The sequence below is a fragment of the Zea mays genome, chromosome 9 (genome assembly GCF_902167145.1).
Source record: "Zea mays cultivar B73 chromosome 9, Zm-B73-REFERENCE-NAM-5.0, whole genome shotgun sequence".
NCBI classification, from domain to species: Eukaryota; Viridiplantae; Streptophyta; class Magnoliopsida; order Poales; family Poaceae; genus Zea; species Zea mays.
The window spans coordinates 89,567,203-89,588,238 of record NC_050104.1 but is presented as its reverse complement, the minus strand read 5'-3'; the positions used below and the strand labels follow the sequence as shown (position 1 = coordinate 89,588,238).

Below are 21,036 nucleotides of genomic sequence, written 5' to 3'. Positions count from 1 at the left end.
TTCAGCAAACACAAGTAGATTGACAAATTACTTGCGGACTCAAATGTGCTCTAACAGCGCTCACAGCTGAAGATGAAGCACAAAGCCCAATGACATGTTTTGCAAATCTTTGGAGCTCTACGACTCTGCCACCATATGAACGCCACCATTCAACTAGATCAAGTGACCAAAAAAAAATTCTTGTTAGAAATTTGGAAAGACTAAAAAATTCAGATTGTATGATCTGTGAAGAACTTACTAAAAGTCTTGGTTTTGAATTTTGATGATGTTGATTGCAATTTTGTTACTGAAGCTAGCCCTTAGGTCCTCATATTCCAAAGCTTGGTCATCAATTTTGTCTAAATGCAGACCTTAGCTTACCAGCATGAACATCATCTGTTTTCAGCTCAAAATACTTGTTTGCGTTCAAATATAGCGCTGCCCATATAGTTGTTGGTCCATTTGATCTTCCCAATACCGGTCAATAATTTCCAAGATAGGCTTAAGCATGTTTGCCTTTGCCATAGTAGGGAAATTTTCTTAATCTTTTTCTGTGCATGTTCCAATGTTCCATACAAAATGAAACCTCTGGCATTGCTGGCCTCTTATCCCCATCAACTATCCTCAACAAAACAATAAGGGGTTGTGAAACTCTCAAGCAATCCTCAATTGAGCTCCAAAATCCGGTTAAAAGGATGGTATCATGCACTTTCTTTCCTGCTTCTATAGTTGCAAATCTGGACATAGTCCTCTCCTCTTGTGTGCTGCCCAGAGAAGTGTGGGAGTGATTTTAAGGAAACTTAATTTTGACATGGTTCCACACCCCAATTATTTGAGTCGGTTTTGGTCCTGGTGGTGTATGGCCACCGCTGCTATTCCCAAAGATTTTTAAAAAAGGTTCAATTCCTTAGTCATCTTGGTCACTTGGGAGCTTTGGAAGCACAGAAATGCCTGCGTGTTCGATGGAGCTCAACCCAAGCTGCAGGCAGTTATTGCTCAGTGGCTACTGAATTCCAGATGTGGTGTTTAGCTGGGGCTTCTAACCTTATGAAGCTCCTCCTAAGGGAGGCTCCTAGCCCTTAGGCCTCCTTTGGCAGCTGGGGGAAGGGAGCCCAGGGGAGTCAGCACCCAGGGAGTGTAATCCCTGCTACCCAGAATCCCTGGGTGAGAACCCCCTGAGGGCTTGTTCGGTTAGCTCTCGATCCATGTGGATTGAGTGGGATTGGATGGGTTTGAATCCCAAACAAGTCAAACTTCTTAAGAATTTTTTCCAATCCCATCCAATCCATGTGTATTGGGAATAACCGAACAAGGCCTGATGGGGCTAGCCTCCCCTGTTGCTCTTTGGCAGCCGGCAGCCGGCAGCCAAGGATACCCTCCCTTGCTACAAGAAGCCAGCAGCCAAGGAGTAGCCAACAGCCAGCATGATCATCTCCTGAATATTTACCCACCATGCATCACTAGCAAATTGAATAGAATTTTGCAAATTGGCAGCAGCGTATTATAATTCTGAATATGTCAGCCGGATCAAACAGAGTTGAACGTTTCAGTGCATAGATTGCATAGCATAACAATAATACAAACATAGTCTCAGTGCATAGAAAAATCAGATTGATGTGCTTATTCAGTTTAGCATCATCTTCTGAATGCATAGCATAATACATGACCTCAGTTTAGCATCATATCCTCAATGGCAAAACCTAGAAGCAAACACCATCTTGATGTTTCAGTTCTTCTTTTGGTGACCACTTGTTGATGAAAAACCCTTGTGTACCACCTGTTGATGAGAAAAAAAAACTCAGACAAATGTCTATATATTCAATTCCTCATCTTCTAAGAACTTAATGCTAAGAAACAAGAGCATCAAAACTGTTTCAGGACATGAAAGAATTGGACATGTAAATACTAAATAGTGACTAAAATACAGGAATTAGGCATGAAAGAATAATAAATAATCCTATTCGAAGTTCTGAGCATGCTTGTATATAACACCAGAGGTAACTAAATAGCAGATTTTACTAAAGAGTTCAAACAAAACTAAAGAGTTACACAACCTAAAGAGTTCAAACAAAAACTGGAAATAGCAACTCGCTGAATAATGAAAAGACCCACAAGCAGACCAACACAGAGAACTATTGGTTGTGCACCATAACGAAACTGAAGTATGACAGAATAAAAAGTTGTAGTCCTAACTAAAGACTGGAGCATACCTAAACTACACTGATGCAAATCAATATCAACAGAAGGATACATTTTTAACATCAAAGAAACATGCTGTTTTGACCAGCCGAGTCTACTAAGAACTTGTTGATGAAAATCCCTTGTGTATCGCCTGTTGATGAGAAAACTTAGACAAATGTATATATATTCAATTCCTCATCTACTAAGAACTTAATGATAAGAAACAAGAGCAGCAAAACTGTTTCAAAATGTTGTAGAAATTGAGTGCTTTATATAACTAACTGCTTGTCGATCTTGTTCCTAAGCCACAACAATCGGACACGTGGCCTCTGGCTGTTCATAAATATTTCTCTGTTCTCCTCGCACTTAAACACGCCCATTGCCGCTGCCATCTCCTCTTCAGTTAACTCTTCCATCGACTCTAACACACGAACACACTTCCAATACAATATTCTTCCTTCTTGTTACATCCCTCAGCTTGTTGATCAATCTGATTTACCACATCAAGCAACTTATCATTATGTTGCCTTTTGTAATCCAAATATTCCTCAAGAACCCCAGCAATCTGACTTTGCTTACGCTTCCTTCCATGACTCTCCGCTCGTTGTTCTGAAGATGCCGGGGTGCGTTCATGTCCACCAAGCTCAACACGGGTACTCGAAGCTTCCAACCCATGCAAATTTGAAGAGAATGGGTTCAAATCAGGGTTAACCCCAAGGTCGTCATCAATCCTGAAAGAGCTCATAGCTTCAGCTTCATCTTGAATATGTAATTGTTGTCGGGATGATGTATGTTGTTGAGTTGATGTAAAATTGAGATCACCGGTGGCACAACTTCCATCATAGAGTGCTGACAACTGATTATACAAAGGGAATGGCCTTGATTGAAACTTCTTGACCTTTGGATTACTCTATTCATTATAGAAAAAAGTAGATTATAATTAGATTGTAACCAAAATCAAAAGTAAATAAGAATGATTAGTCAAATGAAATAAGAATGGTTAGTAAAAAACTTACGACAATTATATTTGCCCATATTTGTGGTTCCGCAATGATCATACCCATGGCCTCATTCCATCCAACACCACTTTGCTTGTGGGCTTCCTTCAGCACCTTATAGTTTGCCTTAAGTTCCTTTTCTTTTTCCTGGATCTGTGCCTTTGTAAACTTAGCCAACGGGCACTTCTCATTGAACATTTGCGTCATAGAACGCCAACCTTCTGGTGCCCAACCATTCTGGCCCCGGTACTTCACATGATTGTGCTCGTGCAAGATGTCAACAAGAATCTTCTCATAGTTCATATTCCACGAAGCTCTAGCCATGACTACATAGTATACAATAGCCAATGACTATTACATCAAAATAATACTAATGATTATTATAATCATTCCACATCTGCATAGCAATTTGATCTCTAAGAACATTTCCAGCATTGGACTGACTACTATACTGATAATTGCTATCTCCCTCTGGTAATTCAACAAATTGACTAGAATTGATGTTAGTTGGGTGTTGATCCAACCATCCATCTTCACCATTTAAACCTCTAATCATGTTATGAAATGAAACTGCTGCTGATGGAATCAAAACCTGAGTCTCTACGGGATAAAAGGTGCCCACTTTGAGGATGGGAAATCGCTTCTTCAAGACACCGATGGACCTTTCTATGTGGTTGCGAAGGAGGGCATGAGAATGATTAAATAACTCCTTATAATCAGCATATACAGTACTCGACCCTCGCCTCCGATATTCACTGAGATGGTAAGAAACTCCTCGATATGGGGCAATAAAAGGAGTGTTTGCATATCCCCCATCTACAAGATAGTATTTACCATCTGGCACTCTGAAACCCTTTCTTAAAGCCGATTGAAGAACCCCCGCATCAGATGCGGACCATTCCCACCCACATGAGATGAATGTGAAATTCAAATCGAAGTTGCACGCCAACATCACGTTTTGAGAAAGGGTTCCTTTTCGATTTCTAAATGGAGGGGCTCTCTCTTCACTAATAGTTATGGGGACGTGTGTCCCATCAATTGCACCAATGCAATTTTGAAAGTAAGGCCAAAACCGAGGATTGGATGTAATCTTCACATGTGGGTGGTTTACACTTGGGAGCTTCACAAATCTTTGAGTTAGAGCAGGGATTATACCAAAGAACTCGCTTATCTTTCTATGTATGGTTTCCCCGCTATGCTGAAATTCTTTTTGTAAGATCGCATTGCTAGCATTTTGAGATATCATGTACATGAATATCCCAAGATGCTCCTCAATGCTCATATTTGAAGTGTCTTGCAACAATCCTTCCCTTATAAGATAGCTTGCTACAGCTCTAAAGATCTCCGGCTCCATTCGAAACTCAGATTTGCACCAGCTCTCATGACCATCGAGCATTTCTCTAATTTTTTGTGCACCACTATGACAAGAAGTGTGTACTGGCCTCTTTTCAGAATAAAGGGAAGCATATATAGCTGGAACTAACACAAAAAATAACTCATCATCCTCCTCCTCCTGTTTCAAATGTTTCCTTATCAACTCAATTCTAGAACCCATTTGTTAGTATCCCTAAAACAAGAGAACAAGTTTGAGAAATATGACAAGAAGTGTGTACATGGTTGAGTATGTAGGATCAGATAAATACGTACTAGTTCAGATAAATACTTTGTGAGAGAAATACTCTATGCTAACCATTATAAAATGGTTGCACCAAATTATTCTTATTGATTTAGTAGTTGAGAAAACAATCAGGAAGAAATATGTAGCGTTGATACTGAAGTGAATTCTTGTATCTAAGAAATTTGGAATCAATTTGCTCTAAACATCTGAAAACTGAGAAACAAATAGGCCAAGGTGTACCTGTGCACTAAGGAAGTGAAGGGCAGCAATCTCAGCATCAATAGCAAGGCAACCTGTCACCTGTCAGCATCAACCTTGTTCGCCGATGCAAGCTAGATATGAAATCATACAGACCTGTACATGCGTATTAAATAACAAGAAATGCAGTAGAGGTTCAAAGATTGTTATTTTCCCTATTAAATTAAATAACAAGAAATGAAATTTAAGCACATAAGAAAGCATTACTAATCCATACAGTATATTATAATATGCTCCTAGTATTAAAACAGAAGCTTTGCTGATCTGAGTTTGAAGAGGACAAACAGAAGGGGGCAACATTCAATAGGAAGAATAGAAGGGGAGCAGAACTAGTAAATGCATTGTGCTGTTAGTATTTCAAACAACAAGCATATATGTGACATATCTCACAGGTTTCTATCGTATATGACATAATTACTGGAATCCACAAGCAAGTGCTTACATAATTGCTAATGATTCTTTGTTTATTTTATAGACCGATCAAAACAAATAATTAAGGTACATGAGGTGCGCGCGTGTGACACTGTCCATCGACAAAGCTAGCTGGACAATTAAGTGCGTGCTTTTCATGGACAAGTGCTTACATAATTACTGCAATCAACAAGCGTCACACGCTAGAGACGCACGCGATATGGACGGATGGATCATGGATATGGGGGCGCTCCCAATATTTTTCTTTCTTATGCAGCTAGCTAAGGTCCGGGTCTGTCAAAGCTAGCGCACCTGTCACCGGCCGGTCAGCGGCGCAGGGGTCTGCTGACGGCGCGCGAGGGGGAGGGGCCGGTCAGCGGTGCAGGGGTCTGCTGACTGTTGACTGCGCGAGGGAGAGGAGGCGACGACGGGTGCGCGAGAGAGAGGAAGCGGCGGCGGGTGCGCGAGAGTGGAGAGGGTGAGTTTGGGGAAACCCTTCCCGACCTTGTGAGGCCGGGGGCGAAAGCCCTGTTCTCTCCCGCGGATTGGGCCGAGGAGTTGGGTCACCAAACATATTTTTTCTCGCTCTGGGATAATTTAGCGCGTGGGTTTGGAGGCCAGGGAATGAGCCAGGATTCTCCTGGGATCCCGGGCTACCAAAGGTGCCCTTAGGCTCGTTGTGGTCTCGGGTTGGCGTGTTCAGTGTTATGTACCAGGAAATGAAGAATGGATGGATGTTTCCCCTGATGAATCTTTCATATATATATAGATAGTGTCGGTGTTTTGGAAACCGGGGGTCCTAACCGACCAGTAAATTTGTGCTGCGTGTCCCTGTCCGGATCGGTGATGCAAGAAGTCAAGATTTTTATCGGTTCGGGCAAGAGAAGGCCCTATTTCCAGCGGGGGAGGGAGGCTTGTATTATCTCGCACCTAAGTGCTCATAGTATGGGTTACAAGCAATCGAGAGGGTGTGTGTCCCAAGTCTCTGAATATGATTGAGGCAGAGTGCCAATATCGGGGGTGAGAGTTGCGTGCAGCGAAGTGTGTTGTCGTGAAGTCCCTCGTAGAAGGCCCCGGGCTCCTCTTTTTATAGTCACAATGAGGAGGCCCAAGAGTACAAGGATTGGTGCGCGGTTGTTGTGGTCGGAGACGCGTCTGAGCCCTGTAGCAACGTGACTGGCGGGATGGCCCTTGTCCTCGTGTCCGAGTCTTGTAGCATGTTCTTCTGACAGAGTAGAGAGCCGAGGCCGGGCTTGGGAGCATGGGCATGTGCCCGAGCCCAACCTGTACATGGGCACGAATGTCGAGTTGGAGTAGTTGTCACAGTGCTTGGCATGGTCCTCTGCGAGATTCGCGGAAGAGTAGGTGGCATTTAATGCGCGCTGCTGGGGTAGATTGCCGAGGCCGAGCTCGTGTGAGGCGGAGATTTCTCCCGAGCTCGAGGCCTTGACCAGACGTTACATGTAGTCACGTTCGGAGTGGTTCAAACAGTGGCCGGAGTGGGGGAACAGTGCCCCGTATTCGTGCCCTATGCATCGTCGTGGGTGGTAAAGGTAGATTAGACCGTGCTCGTGTCGTCCTTTGTTGACTTTGGCACCCTCACCGGGGCAGGTGAATGTACAGACGCACATTCTGGAATTGAAGTGGTTGGCCGTGGCGGGTAGCTCTCGGAACGTCGCTTGAGTCGCCCTCAGGTGAATCGGAAATGTGCATCTCGCCCGAGGTTAGCCTCGGGCGAGCCGTGACTGTGTCTCCCGCCCGAGGGTGGCCTCGGGCGAGTCATGACTTGGATCCCTTGTGCCTTGGTAAGGTCGGGAGCATGTTTTGCTCATGATCCCTTTTTTACTTAGGCGTCTAGGGACTTTAGGATTATGATCTGGGTACCCCTAATTACGGTACCCGATAGATAGGTATATGGGCCAATATGGGCCTTAACACCCCCTCAAACTCAAGGTGGATCAGAGACATTGAGTTTGAGTAAATGTAGTCGATAATGCTCCCGAGTTTGAGCTTAGTGAAGAAATCTGCCAGTTGCAAAGCTGGAGGTACATATTGTAGAGTAATTGTCTTATGACGACAATGTGATCAAGTAAAGAAGGCATCTACACCAATGTGCTTTTGAAGATCATGCTTCACGGGATCATTAGCAATCTGTATAGCACCAGTATTATCACACAAAAGAGGTGTGGAAGCATCACACACAATGCCAAAATTAGCCAGTAACCAACGAAGCCAAACAATTTCTGCAGTAGTGGTGGCAAGTGCACGAAGTTATGTTTCAGTACTGGTGCGAGAAAGAGCAACTTGTTTCTTAGATTTCTATGCAATAGAAGAGGAGCCAAGAAAAATGCAATAGCCCGTGACAGAGCAGCGATCATTCACATCACTTGCCCATGTTGCATCAGAATAAGCATAAAGCTGAAGCGGACTGTTTTGAGCATAAAAAATACACCTAGTGGATGTTCCTCGTAAGTACCGAGAAGGATCCGCAACAGGTGTTCCATTAGATGGACAGAGCTGTAAGTGAAGATCCATAGGGTGGTAGTTGTCCAAGTATCAGTAATACCAGACCGTGCAAGAAGATCTTGAATATATTTGTGTTGTGAGAGGTAGTAACCTTTGGTGGAGTGCACTACTTCAATGCCAAGAAAATAGCTTAGGCCTTAGAGAGCCCAAACCAGTCATCATGAACAATTTTCCAAGTTGCTTCTTGACATCCATATAAGGCACGCCGAAGGCGACAAACATAACCAGAGGGAACCTCAACACTGGGAGGTGGCTTTGTATAAACTTCTTCATTTAAATCAGCATGGAGAAAGGCATTCTTGACATCCATCTGGTGAATTTTCCAATAACATGTAGGCTGTAGCGGCTACGACAATCATAGTACGACCTGTAGTCATGTGAGCAACTGGAGCAAAAGTCTCATCATAATCTTGACCCTGACTTTGCTGAAAACCTCTAGCAACAAGACGAGCCTTGTATCGCTCAACATAACCATCTGATTTGGTATTTACTTTTGTTGGAAGTGAAGTGTTCAATTGTGATCTGGGCCGCGCCAGATGGGGGCGCAGGGGAGGCGGCGACTGGGAGAAGGAGGCCGCCGGCTGGGAAGTCCGCGCCCGCGCCCTGGGCGAAGCCGGGGAAGGGGGACCTGGCCGCGCCGCCGTGCGCTGGCGAGGAGGGGCGGTGAGCAGAGGAGGGTGCTCGAACAGGGGTGGCCCTCAGCAAGGCGGCGGAGCTCCATGGGGACATCAGCAGGGGTGCTCGGCTGGGGGAGCTCCGGCGCTGGACGGGGAAGAGAGGTGGGGCTGGCGGCTGCTGGGTGGAAGAGCCGCCCCGGGAGGGATGGATGAGCCTCCCGGGGCGGCGGCGCGGAAGCAGGTGGTTGTGGGGTTTTGGGGCAGCCGGCGGCTGCTAGAAACCCTAACCCTAACCTAGTCCTCTGATACCATGTTGGAAGTGAAGTGTTCAATTGTATTGCATAGAGGAGGACTACAATATATAGACACAGGAAACCCTAACCCTAATGGGCCGGCAGCCCAACAGTGGTGCCGGCCCACACACACTCACACACACATAGTCTAACAACTTTGAACACCCATTTGCATGTTATAGGTACAACATGGGACGGTAAAGGAACAATATTTCAAGTACCGGTGCGGTCAAGTGCAGCAAGCTCCTCAATCATAGCAAGTTGCCACTCATGAATACCAACAGCTTCCTGATAAGTGGTTGGTTCAACAATTACTGCATCAGCACGTGGATAATCATAATGATCTGGAGGTGCTATGGTAGTGCAATCACGTAAATTATATCCCTGAGCAACCTGCAGCTCATCAGAATTGTTAGTATCATCAAAAACAGGAGTACCAGGATTGGTTAGAGGTAGGGATGGCAACGGGGAATTCCCCGTCGGGTTTTAGCTCCCCATTTTCGTCCTCGCGGTGAAAATTTTTCCCCGCGGGGATCCCCACGAACACTTGAGGGGATAAAACAGTGTCATTACTAGAAGGAAAAGACAAAAAAGATGTGGTCTCTCATGGAGAATACGAAGAGGAAGTAGAGGGATTATAAAAGAAAGGACGGTTTTCAACAAATGCCACATCACGTTACGCATGCTGCGAGCTGAAGAACCATAGCAGCGATAGCCCTTATGCTCAGAACTATATCCTAAAAAGACACTCGACAGATTGAGCAGTTAATTTGGTGCGCTCGGGATGCTAGCAGAACATAACAGGTGCAACCAAAAACTCGAAGATGATCATAGCTAGGAGTACCAAAGAGTACCTCACCCGGACATTTGGTGGCTAATTTAGTTGATGGTTGTCTATTGATTAGATAAACAACAGTAGAGACAGCTTCACCCTAGAATTGAGATGGAACAAAAAAAGCAATAAGAAGGGTGCAGGTTGTTTCTATAATATGGTGATGCTTCCGTCCAACCACACCATTCTGAGCATGAGCTCCAGGACTTGAGAGTTGGGCAAGAGTACCCTCGGATGTTAAGAACTGGCGAAACCTACCAGACAAGTATTCACCACCAGAGTTAGAGCGAAAAAATTTAATTGGGCTAGAGAACTGAGTATGTATCATCTGTGTGAAAGATTGATAAATAGAATATAGCTCAGAACGATGTTTCATGAAAAAGACCCAAGTATATCTAGAATGATCATCTATAAAAATGACATAGTATTTATGACCTCCTTTTGTGGAAAAGGAGCAGGACCCCATACATCAGAATGAATAAGATCAAAAGGGCGAGCTGAGTAAGAAGCACTAGATAAATATGGAAGTTGTATTTGTTTACCAAGCTTACAACCCTTACAATGAAAATTTGACTCAATGTTGGTATGACCTAAACATCCTTTATAAACTAGAGTAGATAACCTAGACCCACATAAGTGACCAAGACGTGATGCCATTGTGCAAAAGATGAAGTGGACGCAGCGGATGAAACACTAGCAGTGTAGACAATATGTAGACGCAAAAAGTCCAGAGTATAGAGTCTGGAAGAGTCTCTACGGCGATGGCCAGTCCCAATCACAGGCTCGCTTCGACGATCCTGAGCAAAACAAGATGAGCTGTCAAAACCAACAAAATAGTTGTGGTCTATAATCTGACCAATGAAAAGTAAATTCATGGAGAGCTCAGGTACAAAAGAAATATTAGATATGGAAAATTGGGAGCTACAGAGGGAGCCCTTATGAGTTACAGAGCAGGAAGTACCATCAGGCGTTTGAACAGAAGACCCATTAGTGACTGGTGCACATGTATCCAACTGAGACTGATATGAAGTTACATGAAATGAGGCACCAAAATCAAGAACCCATGTGGACTGAGAAGCACTACTACAGGCAGCAACAACTGACACTGAACCCTTGGATGGCCCACACCCTTGAGCAGTACGACGAGAGCGAAACTCAGCTAACTTCTCTGGATACTTAAGAAAACATTGATCAGATTGATGTTTAGTCTTGTTGCAATGTTTGCAAGGCTCAAAGTAACCACCTCTTCCACCAGACTTGTGAGAAGTTGCCAACACATTATGGGACACAGGAGTATGAGAGACAGACATAGATGAGAGGCAAGTCTCCTCAGCAAGCAAATCAGATAAAGCCTCTGTCATAATCAGACTTGTAGACCCATGAAGCAATCTGGTACGAATATCCTCAAAATCTGTCCTGAGACCCATAACAAATCTGTATGTGAAGAATTTTTCAATGAACTTATGTGCAGTACACTCATCAGCAGTGCATGAAGGAACCATAGACATCAAAGGACCAATAAATCGATCAAAACCTGAATAATACTCATCAATGTACATGTCATGTTGCTCTATTAAATGTATTTTCCGCATAAGAGTATGAAGAAGGGCACCACTATCTTAAACATACCGCTTCTATAAATAAGACCACATAGCTTTTGCAGTCTTGAATGAAGGAAGGCCCATAATCATGGATGGCTTGACACAGTTAACAATAGCAACCATCACTTTTCCATCAAGAGGAAACATCACAACACATTCTGGTGGCTTGCGTTTTTGCTAGAGACATTTGGGCCCAGATTTTGAACAAGGTGGGATTGCTGCCTTTGGCTCCAGAAATAACAGATGTGGTTTTCCAAGATTGGAGGAAGGCTGAGCAGAAAGTGCCAAATAGTAAGAGAAAGGGGTTTAATTCCCTAGTTATCTTGGTGTCTTGGCGGTTGTGGAAACAAAGGAATGCTTGCGTGTTTGATGGGGTACCCCCGAGTATCCGCAACATTTTGCAAGAGATTCACGAGGATGTTAAGCTTTGGGGAATGACAGGAGCAAAAGATATTAGACAGTTGTGGCCTTAATTTAGATGGGGTGGTGGGGGTTGTCCCCCCCTTTTCCCCTCTTGTTTCTAGTTTCTTTTATTTTTGTTCTTCTCTTTTTTCTTTTTGTCCCCCTCTTTTCGTTTGCTGCCTTCTCGGACACTTTGTTTTTCTTGGTCCACTTGGGACCTTTTTTCCTCTTAATATAATGACACGCAGTTCTCCTGCGTGTTCGAGAAAACCTTTTCATCATTAATTGTCCAAGTCCTGATTTCAGAAGCATTACTGTTATTTGCAGTGGGCTCAGGTGGACCATCTATCAAATGAAAGGTAAAACCATGACCTCGCAAGTAGTTTCTACACAGAAGGACCATTCACGGTAATTTTGACCATCCAAAGTGATGTTTATAGGAATTGCAGTAGGTTGCGACATGGTATACTAGCACTGAAGGTTATTCCAATCAAGGCTGTAAAGAAGAAATCCTAGCATTATCCAAACCAAGCAGTGGAACTGGTCTCGACTGGACGGAGACCCAGGCGAAGCAGAGCATGCGGGCCTAGGTGGCACAGAGAAGACAACTGGCGGGACAGAGCAGAGGGCCTGGGCGGCTCGGCGGGCAGAGCAGAGGGCCTGGGCTCGGAGAAGACCGATGGGGCGGACGAGACTGACGCCGAGAAGATCCGGCTGTCGGTGGGAGGAGAAGGTTCGGCTGCCGGTGGGAGGAGACGGGCGGGGCGGACAGTCCGGTGTAGACGCGCGCCACCGGAAAAGATCCGCCCAGGCCCGCAGGAGGGGGCGGTGCAACTGCACCTGCAGGAGATCCGCGACGGTGCGACGACGGCCAAGTGAAGAGGCGAGGAGCCTCAACGGCGACCCAACAACACCCGACGAGGAGATTGAACCGTGCGGCCAAAAATGGAGGGCACTAAAAAAGGATCTGATTGGCACTTTGATACCATGTTACGTACCAGGAAATGAAGAATGGATGCATGTTTCCCCTGATGACTCTCATATATATAGTTAGGTATATGGGCCAATATGGGCCTTAACATTCAACAACTGTGTAGTGTGTTTTAGTGCACCTGGGGTGGGGATGATTCACCCCCTTATTTGTATATGTTGTTTTCTTCCTTAATGAAATGACATGCAGTTCTCTTGTGTAGTTCAAAAAAGAGTTATTAGTTACAAATAGGAATTTCAGAGCATCCCTATAAAAACTTGGCCGGGGAGGGAAAGACCGGCCTCCTGGTATAATGCCTGGGGCCGGCATTCAAGGCGCACACAACCCACTGATGGCTAAGAAGAGACCGAAACATGGTCCCGACTCCCGACCGAGAAAATCCCTGAACCCTGGCCCCCATCACTAGGGGCCGTTACCGTCCACTCTGCAACGACCTAGCCAGAGGGTGGCGCGCAGGACGTAACCCGAGAGTGGGCGGGGCACAACGAGGGGATTTTTTTAACCAAGCTAGAAATTCACCCTCGTGGGGGATCGAACCCAGGACCTGGAGGCTACTCGGAAACTTTAACCACTAGGCTAGAGGCCTTTTCGCTCAGAGCATCCCTATGAGTGCAGGTTACACAAAGTGAGGAAATCAGTAGCAAAACGAGTTACTCCTGGTCTAACAAATTCTCTACCTTTTGTCTCCTCCCTCATTGCATCAAGAAGCCTCCCTGTCTATATATAAAGATAGTGACTTGTCTGGCATGTGTAATAGGCTTGCTAAACTGCTTTAATTTGCCAATGTCTTCTAGCTAAGGTCCAAGGAATGTGCAACACACGGGATCCAAAACAACGTTATAATTCTTTCCATAATAAGCTTATCAGCTGCCTTATAGTTCACACCATTGCCAGTGACTACTTAAACATCTTCCAATTAGATCAATTTTCTGCCCTAGTAAATCTGCCAACATTGGTGCATCATGTACTTGATGCTTCAATAGACTCCAAGTAGAAAGTCCCCTTTAAAAAACTCAACCTACAAGGGGTGAGACGAGAACGACCGTGACTGGTATGGAGTCTTAGACCCGTGCTTTGGCGTGGGGCAGACGAGGTTGTTGGAGGGTGTGCCTCTGCCGAAGGTCCTCAATCTGATGAATTCTAGACCTTCATTAAGTCTATGATGAAGGTATAACGAATAGACCTTCATCAAGTCTATGATGAAGGTTTAACGAATTGACCTTTGTCTAGAAGATCTCCATAAACCAAGGCAAGAAGCAATAGCTTCGTCATTGTCTAAAATGAAGTATCGAAGGGTGTTCGCGATGATATGGAGATGAAGGTGATAGAGTTGGTGTGTATGACATGTCTCTTATGAGAGTGCCCTTGCTCGTTTCTGTAGATCATGTGTATACGAACTGAGGGTAATGATGTAATTTTATACGAAGGTATGCGTCGTCACGCCCCTATAAATAAGTCCACAATGTCCATGTACAGAGGGACCCAGACGCTCGGAGACCCACATGTTTCTCGCCTTCAGTATGACCTTCGTACACATGGCAGTTGACATGAAGGTATGACCTTCGTGTGCATAGAAGTTGACCTGAAGGTATACATTGTAAGAGACAATTTGCTATGATGGAAGAAGTTAACATACATCATGCTTCCTCTTGTTTATCCTTTTTGTCACCCTTGTGTTCTTCCCCACATTCATTCCACAAGGGAGAGAGAAGGTAAATGATTTAACTATGTTGTCCTGTCATGAATCCTTGTAGGAATCTAGATAGGTGTTATGACCGGCAGCCTAGCAGTCCTAATAAAATCAGTTTGTTTAGATGGATAAGTATCAGTTAGTTTGTTTAGATGGATAAGGATAAGCAGAGTTTGTTTAGATAGATACCGATTTGGTTTGTTAATATATTAGATAAGGTCGGCTGCTATCTCAGCTCTATAAATGTACCCCTCCAATCAATGAAAGTATCTTGTCTGTGCTTGCCCCAAACCATCTACTATTCGATCGTGGCTACTGTTCACTGTGGTACTATTCATCACGTGAACAGTACCTCGCATCTTCCAGCCAGCAACCCTAACCCTAGGACGATGGCGCCCAAGCGCCGGCGTCCTGGTCCTAGACCTCAAACCTACCACTCTATCTCGGTAACCTAATCCCAACAACAGGTGACCAGCAGAGGTGATTTTTTAACTCCATCCTGAAATTCCTTTTGAGGAGTTCTACTCAGACCACCTAACAAACTCAGCTAGAGGTCCATTCATAGAAAGTCCTCTTTAGACTATTGACTAGGAAATTAATGAGGTGATGTCCCTGCCTATATGTCCACTCATCTAACATGAGTGTACAGCCAATTGCTTCCGAACAGCTTCATGCTTCTTTAGTTTGTTGGTCCGTTCCACAGCCTTTCCAAGCAATGGCACCCTGACCTCACAGAAGCTAGGAGGTTTATATCCAGGTTCATACTGTCCAATGGCCTCACACATAATCTCAAAGCTCCTTGAGTTGATAGCATTGGATGGTATTCCACACTCATAGAAGAAACGGGCCACATGCATATTGACTTCCATCTCTTCCTTGGTCCTGATCCTTCCCTTTCTTAGAAATACCTTTCCTCAACCACTTCTTCAGGTTTTCCCAAAGGGCTAGTTTGGAAACATAAATCCCCACCGGGATTCCCGGGGCTAATTTCCCACTCGATCCCCGGGAATCCCGGAGGGACTTTTGAATCTGGTTCTCACTTGGTACCACTTCCACCACTTGAACACCATCACCATCATTATCTAGGTTTAGCGCTCACTTTCTTCTTCCCTTAACTAGTGCTGTCTCCACTCTATTAGCAATTTGTGTTGCTGTAAATTTACATTTGACAGCATCTTCATATCCACCTACGATATATCCTTCACAAAGGCTACACTCAACCAAATATTTGTTCCCAATTTTTGGCTAGAAGCCATACTTCCACCAAGGATCACGAGATTTAGGCTTCCTTTTTGGATATGTCCTTGTATCATATTCAGTCATGTCGAGCCTACACTCTGTGGCCTTGTGTTGCCATTTAGATGGACTCCTGTGAAACTGGACAAGCAAGGTAATTATTAATTAACACTGAGCACTAATGGACAAGTGGACAGTGGAGACAAATAGTTAAATAGGGCTCAGGTTGGTATATAAAAAGTAAATTGTGATCCAGATTCCAGACATAAAATAGAAGTGAGCACTGAGCCTGTCCTAGCAAGTAGAAGAGCAGGTAATCAATCAGGTACCTAGTTCAAGGGATGCTGTCCTGCTCGAGTGAAGGTTGACAGTTCGGGCTCTCTTGTCCTTCGATGGAGGACGACCAGAGTAGGTGGCAGGGAAAGATAACCGCGGCCTGTGGGCGGCTGCTGCTCACGCAACTCGAGGCAGAGGCTCTTCTTGACGGGCAAGAGGGGAGGCGGCGGCAACTTTTCCTGGTGGCGCGGGAGAACGCATTCGCGCGGGCAAGCTGGTATTCTCCCACACGCTCCTCTCTCCGCGCGCTAGCTCTCTATCTCTTCCCCCTATGGCGCCTGCCTTTACACGATTTGGCGCGAATCAGACTCCAAAGTGTCGTTTTCCGGACGCCGTAAGGTGGACGCCATGCGAATTAAGGCGTGGCGTCTGCTGTGGCGTCTTGGCGCAGAGCGCTTTGGCGCTTAAGCTACGCTTTGTTGATGTAATACTGTCAGATCAACCAATGTGACAGGTACAACTCCTAACTGTCACTTGCATTTCAGTTGGCTTCACTCAGGACCACTATTCTGACTATTGGCTCCAGTAAAGGTTACTTTGAGGTCTTTCGACCAAATCTTGATTTGTTGAATGATAAATGCTCATTGATTCTTGCACACTCTTGGCTTGGATCAACTCTCTGCTTGGGAGCTAGGCATTCCAGATGATCTTTGTTGTAGCCTGGTTTCTGCAGGACATGTGCCTGGTATTTTTGTTTATTATTTTTATGCAAGGGATGCAAGATATCCCAAGTAATATTTTCTGTAGGACTTGTGTCTTTAGGTGAACCAAAAGTGAAGCTGTGTGACAATCAATATCAGCTGTTACGAAGAGACAGTGACAGCGTAACTGATACCATGCATAAGAAGCACGAAGTAGTTTTGTGGCCTAACAAACCAATTATGTGGTCCAATCCAAGAGCCTAATTATGTGGGGACCGTGCTGGCAGTTCGGCAACTTTTGTTTGTATATGGCCAACTAAACCTATTTCACATATGTGATTCGATGTTTATGTAGTTGCTTGGATCTTGGGGTTTTGGGAGTCTGTACTCCTGCCTCCGCTACCTCAAATCCATGCCGCGCTGCACCTACTCTGTTTCCAATGAAAGAGTTTTCTGTTGCGTCTGCACTGAGGACTGGTCATGGCATTAACAGGGTCAGATGGTAGGCGATAATTTCCATTGGTCAGGCGGTAGTTGCGTCCAGAGAGATCTCTTGACACTTATTTAGGACCAATCCCTGTTCCATCTCTAGTGTGTCTTTTGTTATTTGTTGTGAAGTCTTCACTATTTAGCAGTATGCATGTTGTCAAGGTGTTGGCAGCATATGGGAATATGGACAGCTTTGTAGCAGCGGGGGTATGAAGCAACAGAAATGCTTGTGGAGTACCAGAAGTGAGATTAGCAGAGACGTAAGAGGATGGGAGATGCAAGAAAAGAACAAGACAATGATAAATGGTACTTTATATGTCAGATCTTTTTGTACTATGGTGGTCTTTGTTTTCCTCTCACCTCTATAAAGTTGTTTGGCTGTCAACTGATAGTCTGGTACCAAGAGCTGTGCACAATTTCCGTTTGCCTTCGTCTCTCTCTCTCTCCCCCTGAGCCCCCTCTCGAGCCTGGACTTTTTCTTCACCTGTACTGGTCCATCATTAGCCAAATCTGGGTAGAGAGATGATCAGCACCAGAGGTTTGTAATCAATCTCTGTTGGATAGATACGTTTAACGTTCTCAAGCCGACACATATCATACACCTTAGATCTTAACGAGGCTCATGTTCTATCAATTATATCATCACGTCATTGTCAAACTTTACGGTGGAATGTAAAACTGTTGAAGAATGCATGCATGCTTTCTGGGCAATCGTTTGCCACCTGTAGTGCGTTTGGTGGTGCGCATCTATCTGCTTCCGTGCACTTGTCTTCTCTTCCTCCACATGCTCACGGCGTGAAGTAGTAAAACCTGTAGCATGTGCTGCGAAAATAGAAAAAAGCATGTGCAAGTGTAATATTTTATTCTGATGAGTTCTTGTATATGCTGTCTACACGCAGGTTAAATATTAATAACCCCTGCAGAACCCAGTTGCTTACTGGAAAACAGGCCCAGCCACCACCTTTCCATGGCACTGGCACCGGTTGTTGACTGCTCTGCTGCCTGCACACTAATGGCGGTCTCTGTCCGTCTACATATATAACACAGAGGGGGCCGCTGCAGGAGCGGGCGCGGAGCAACACCGTCCAGTCCATCACTGCCCTTTGTTCTCCTCCACAGTCGCAGACAAAGCTGGTTCGTCTCGCGGAGAGGGGAAGCCGGGAAGGTGGATAGGCGGCACCCACCCATCACCCATGGCTGGGTTGCAAAGATCGGCGACCACGTTCAGACGGTCCGGCTCGTCGGGCCTGGTCTGGGACGAGCGTTTCCTGACCGAGGCCGACGCCGAGGCGAAGGCCGGCGCCGCGGAGGATGCCGAGCAGCCGGAGCTCCGGCACTCGAGGAGCGTCGGCATGCTGCGCCGTGCGGGCGGCGGTGGAGACAGCCGCAGCAAGAAGGGCAAGGAGAGTAGGCAGAAGCAGGCGGAGTCGGCGCGGCGCAGCAACCAGCAGGTGTTCCGGACCAAGGACGTGGCCCCGGACATGGATCCCCCCTCGCCGAGGGTGTCCGGCTGCGCCTTCTGCGCCGTCTTCCGCGGGGGCTCTGGCGGTACTGGCCGCAGGGCACAGGCACGCCGCCGGTCCAAGCCCAGGAAGAAGTGACGGCGTAGCAACACGTACGTACGTGCGGTACGTTGTTGTTTGTGCCATCTGTAAAGTCCGGGCCATGGTTGTTCGTGCGTGTACATGTTTACTATACTAAATACTAGGGTCATATATAGATGAGCTTGCTACTCGGTAATCGGTATACGTACGCCATTATTTAGTTCAGGATAGTTCCTCCTTTTTTGGGTCGGTCGGTTGGTTTCTTGATCCAGATCCATGCTTTTGAGGTTTGGGCGACGGTTAGATGTTACTTGTCTACTATATATGCAGCAGCTATTTATGAGATCTGGGGCTGTTGTTCTTGTTCTTACTAGCTTGGTGCAACTTTTTCGCTTGGGTTCTGCCGCTGGTCCTTCGGGAAGCGCATGTGGTTTTGGTTTTGAAACTGGGAGGGAAGCAGGGTGGAGCGACGATGAATTGGTCCGTGATGCGGCTGAACTGGGAGGGCAGACAGGCAGGCTGGTGGTGGCAGATGGGATGAGCGGCGATAATTCAGAGTGCTAATTACTAGCAAGTTGGTGAGCGACATGATTGCGCTGTGGAGGTGGATGGACATAGTGACGGCCATCCACGCCGACGTCGACGTGGGATGTGAATGTATATCCCGATTCAGTCCTGCTTTCACACGGCCGGGGACGACGCCCGTCTCGTGCCGTCGACCTGTCGACGACGACGACGATACGGTCAGCGGCAGCGTCACGCCTCTGCCTCTGCGTGCGTATAATAATGGAGGACTGGTGGCCGTCTCTTTCTCCGGCACCTTCACCTTATTACTACGTCTCTGTTGGGACCGCTGCACAGACGAGACGACTCGTCAATTGATGATTGGTAACGTGTCTTATGCAGAAACAAAAAAAAAATGTTGGAGGCTATACCCTCCTCTCCTATAGCGAATGATCTTTGTCCCACAGTGATTCCTAGCGTACACATGACATGAGTCGACTACGTGCATTATGGTGATACGGAGACTTGCGATCCGGACTGTTCACCTAATTTGGTCCCGCTAGGCACCAGCCTGACGCTGTTCCCTGCGTCTGATGCTTTTGAGCTGTCATCTCATCGGAGTACTCGCAGGAGGGGAGACCTTAACTACGGTGGGTGGGTGCACGTCTGAGTCTCTAAATCACGCAGGTATGAAGCTGTCAAGAGAGAGGATGTTGTGCGTTAATTGTGTGATGGCGAATTGAGGCGTAGCTGCTTGTCAGTCATAGCCCATGGGCCTCGATCTGCTGGTTTGTGCACACTAGGCGGCGTTGCGTCTCGCGTACATGTACATGGGGCCTCGGCCTGCATGTAGCCAAAACGAGCGTTGCCATCTTGACAGCTTCATACCTTACTAGGTGGGTGACCATGCGTTACAACGAAAACATATCGTCAGTATAGTGAACACAGCTCCTACCAATCTGGTATCAAAGGTCTCGACAATCATGAGCTCTGCCGCTGCACCTAGACAGCAGCCGCCGCCAGCATCAGGCGGCCCCCAACAACGTCCAGCGCGCTGGTCATAGTCCCTGCTTCGTCGGGAGCCATGATGCTTCGCCGATAATCCCCCAAATACCCAGCCTCCTTGCCGGGTAGCGCCACTGGGGGCATGGCGGCCCCGTAGCCAATGGAACGCTGTACGACGTGGCAGACGAGCTGCTCTCCCAAGAGCGCAGCAGCCTGCTGCCCCACGTAAATGGACAAACAAAAAAGTTATTGCTACAAACTTATGATCAGATATACAATAAAAAACAATGTAAATGATATATAAAGTTGTTATTATGAGTAAGTTAGAAAGCGCTACAACAATACGACAACCCCATGAGGCCATGATGCACAATAACAGAGATCCACTATGCATAAAACTCCCAAGTGAACAACACCTGTGATGAATCTGCTACTGACGCTAGAGCTGTCAATGCTCCCCCGTGCACCATTTGCTTGCCATTCTAGAATATGAACATGAGCAGCTAGCATTGTTTACTAACCATGATAACAAATATATTTGAAGCAACCTGAAACCTAATTCAATACAAGTAATTGCGTACATGAATAAGAACAAGTAATTTATTCACGATTCCATCCAGGTAAGGCGTCAAAAATTCTGGTGTACAATTCTCACTAAAATTCAAAATCGCTGAAACATCATGTGCCTATAAACAAGAAGAGCAATACATGTCAAAATAGATTGCCAGGTCCTAAGATGTATGACATGAACATGTAATTAGGTATAGTAGAATATAGGCATACAAATTGTATAAACTTAATATCTCAATGCACACAAAAGACTTAAACAACATTCAGTTCAGAGGTCTGGCATACATAAAGTTAGTAGTTGCTTGGTAATCAAA

The 21,036-nt window shown here is 45.8% G+C and overlaps 2 protein-coding genes and 1 pseudogene across 2 annotated transcripts; 1 reads left to right on the top strand and 2 right to left on the bottom strand.

Moving 5' to 3' along the window:
* Positions 1–1,527: 1,527 nt before the first annotated feature.
* Positions 1,528–3,549, bottom strand: LOC103638648 (uncharacterized; annotated as a pseudogene).
* Positions 3,529–6,437, bottom strand: LOC103638649 (protein ALP1-like). The gene is made up of 2 exons (XM_008661501.4): positions 5,017–6,437; positions 3,529–4,725 (listed from the first exon to the last, which is right to left on the bottom strand). Exon 2 carries the CDS (start codon positions 4,711–4,713, stop codon positions 3,529–3,531), a length of 1,185 nt encoding a protein of 394 aa, XP_008659723.1. The 5' UTR covers positions 4,714–4,725; positions 5,017–6,437.
* An 11,603-nt stretch (positions 6,438–18,040) lies between these two features.
* On the top strand, positions 18,041–19,012 carry LOC100276637 (uncharacterized). Its single transcript, NM_001150375.2, has one exon. The coding sequence runs from the start codon at positions 18,293–18,295 to the stop codon at positions 18,698–18,700; it is 408 nt and encodes a 135-aa protein (NP_001143847.2). The 5' UTR covers positions 18,041–18,292; the 3' UTR covers positions 18,701–19,012.
* The last annotated feature ends 2,024 nt before the right edge of the window (positions 19,013–21,036 follow it).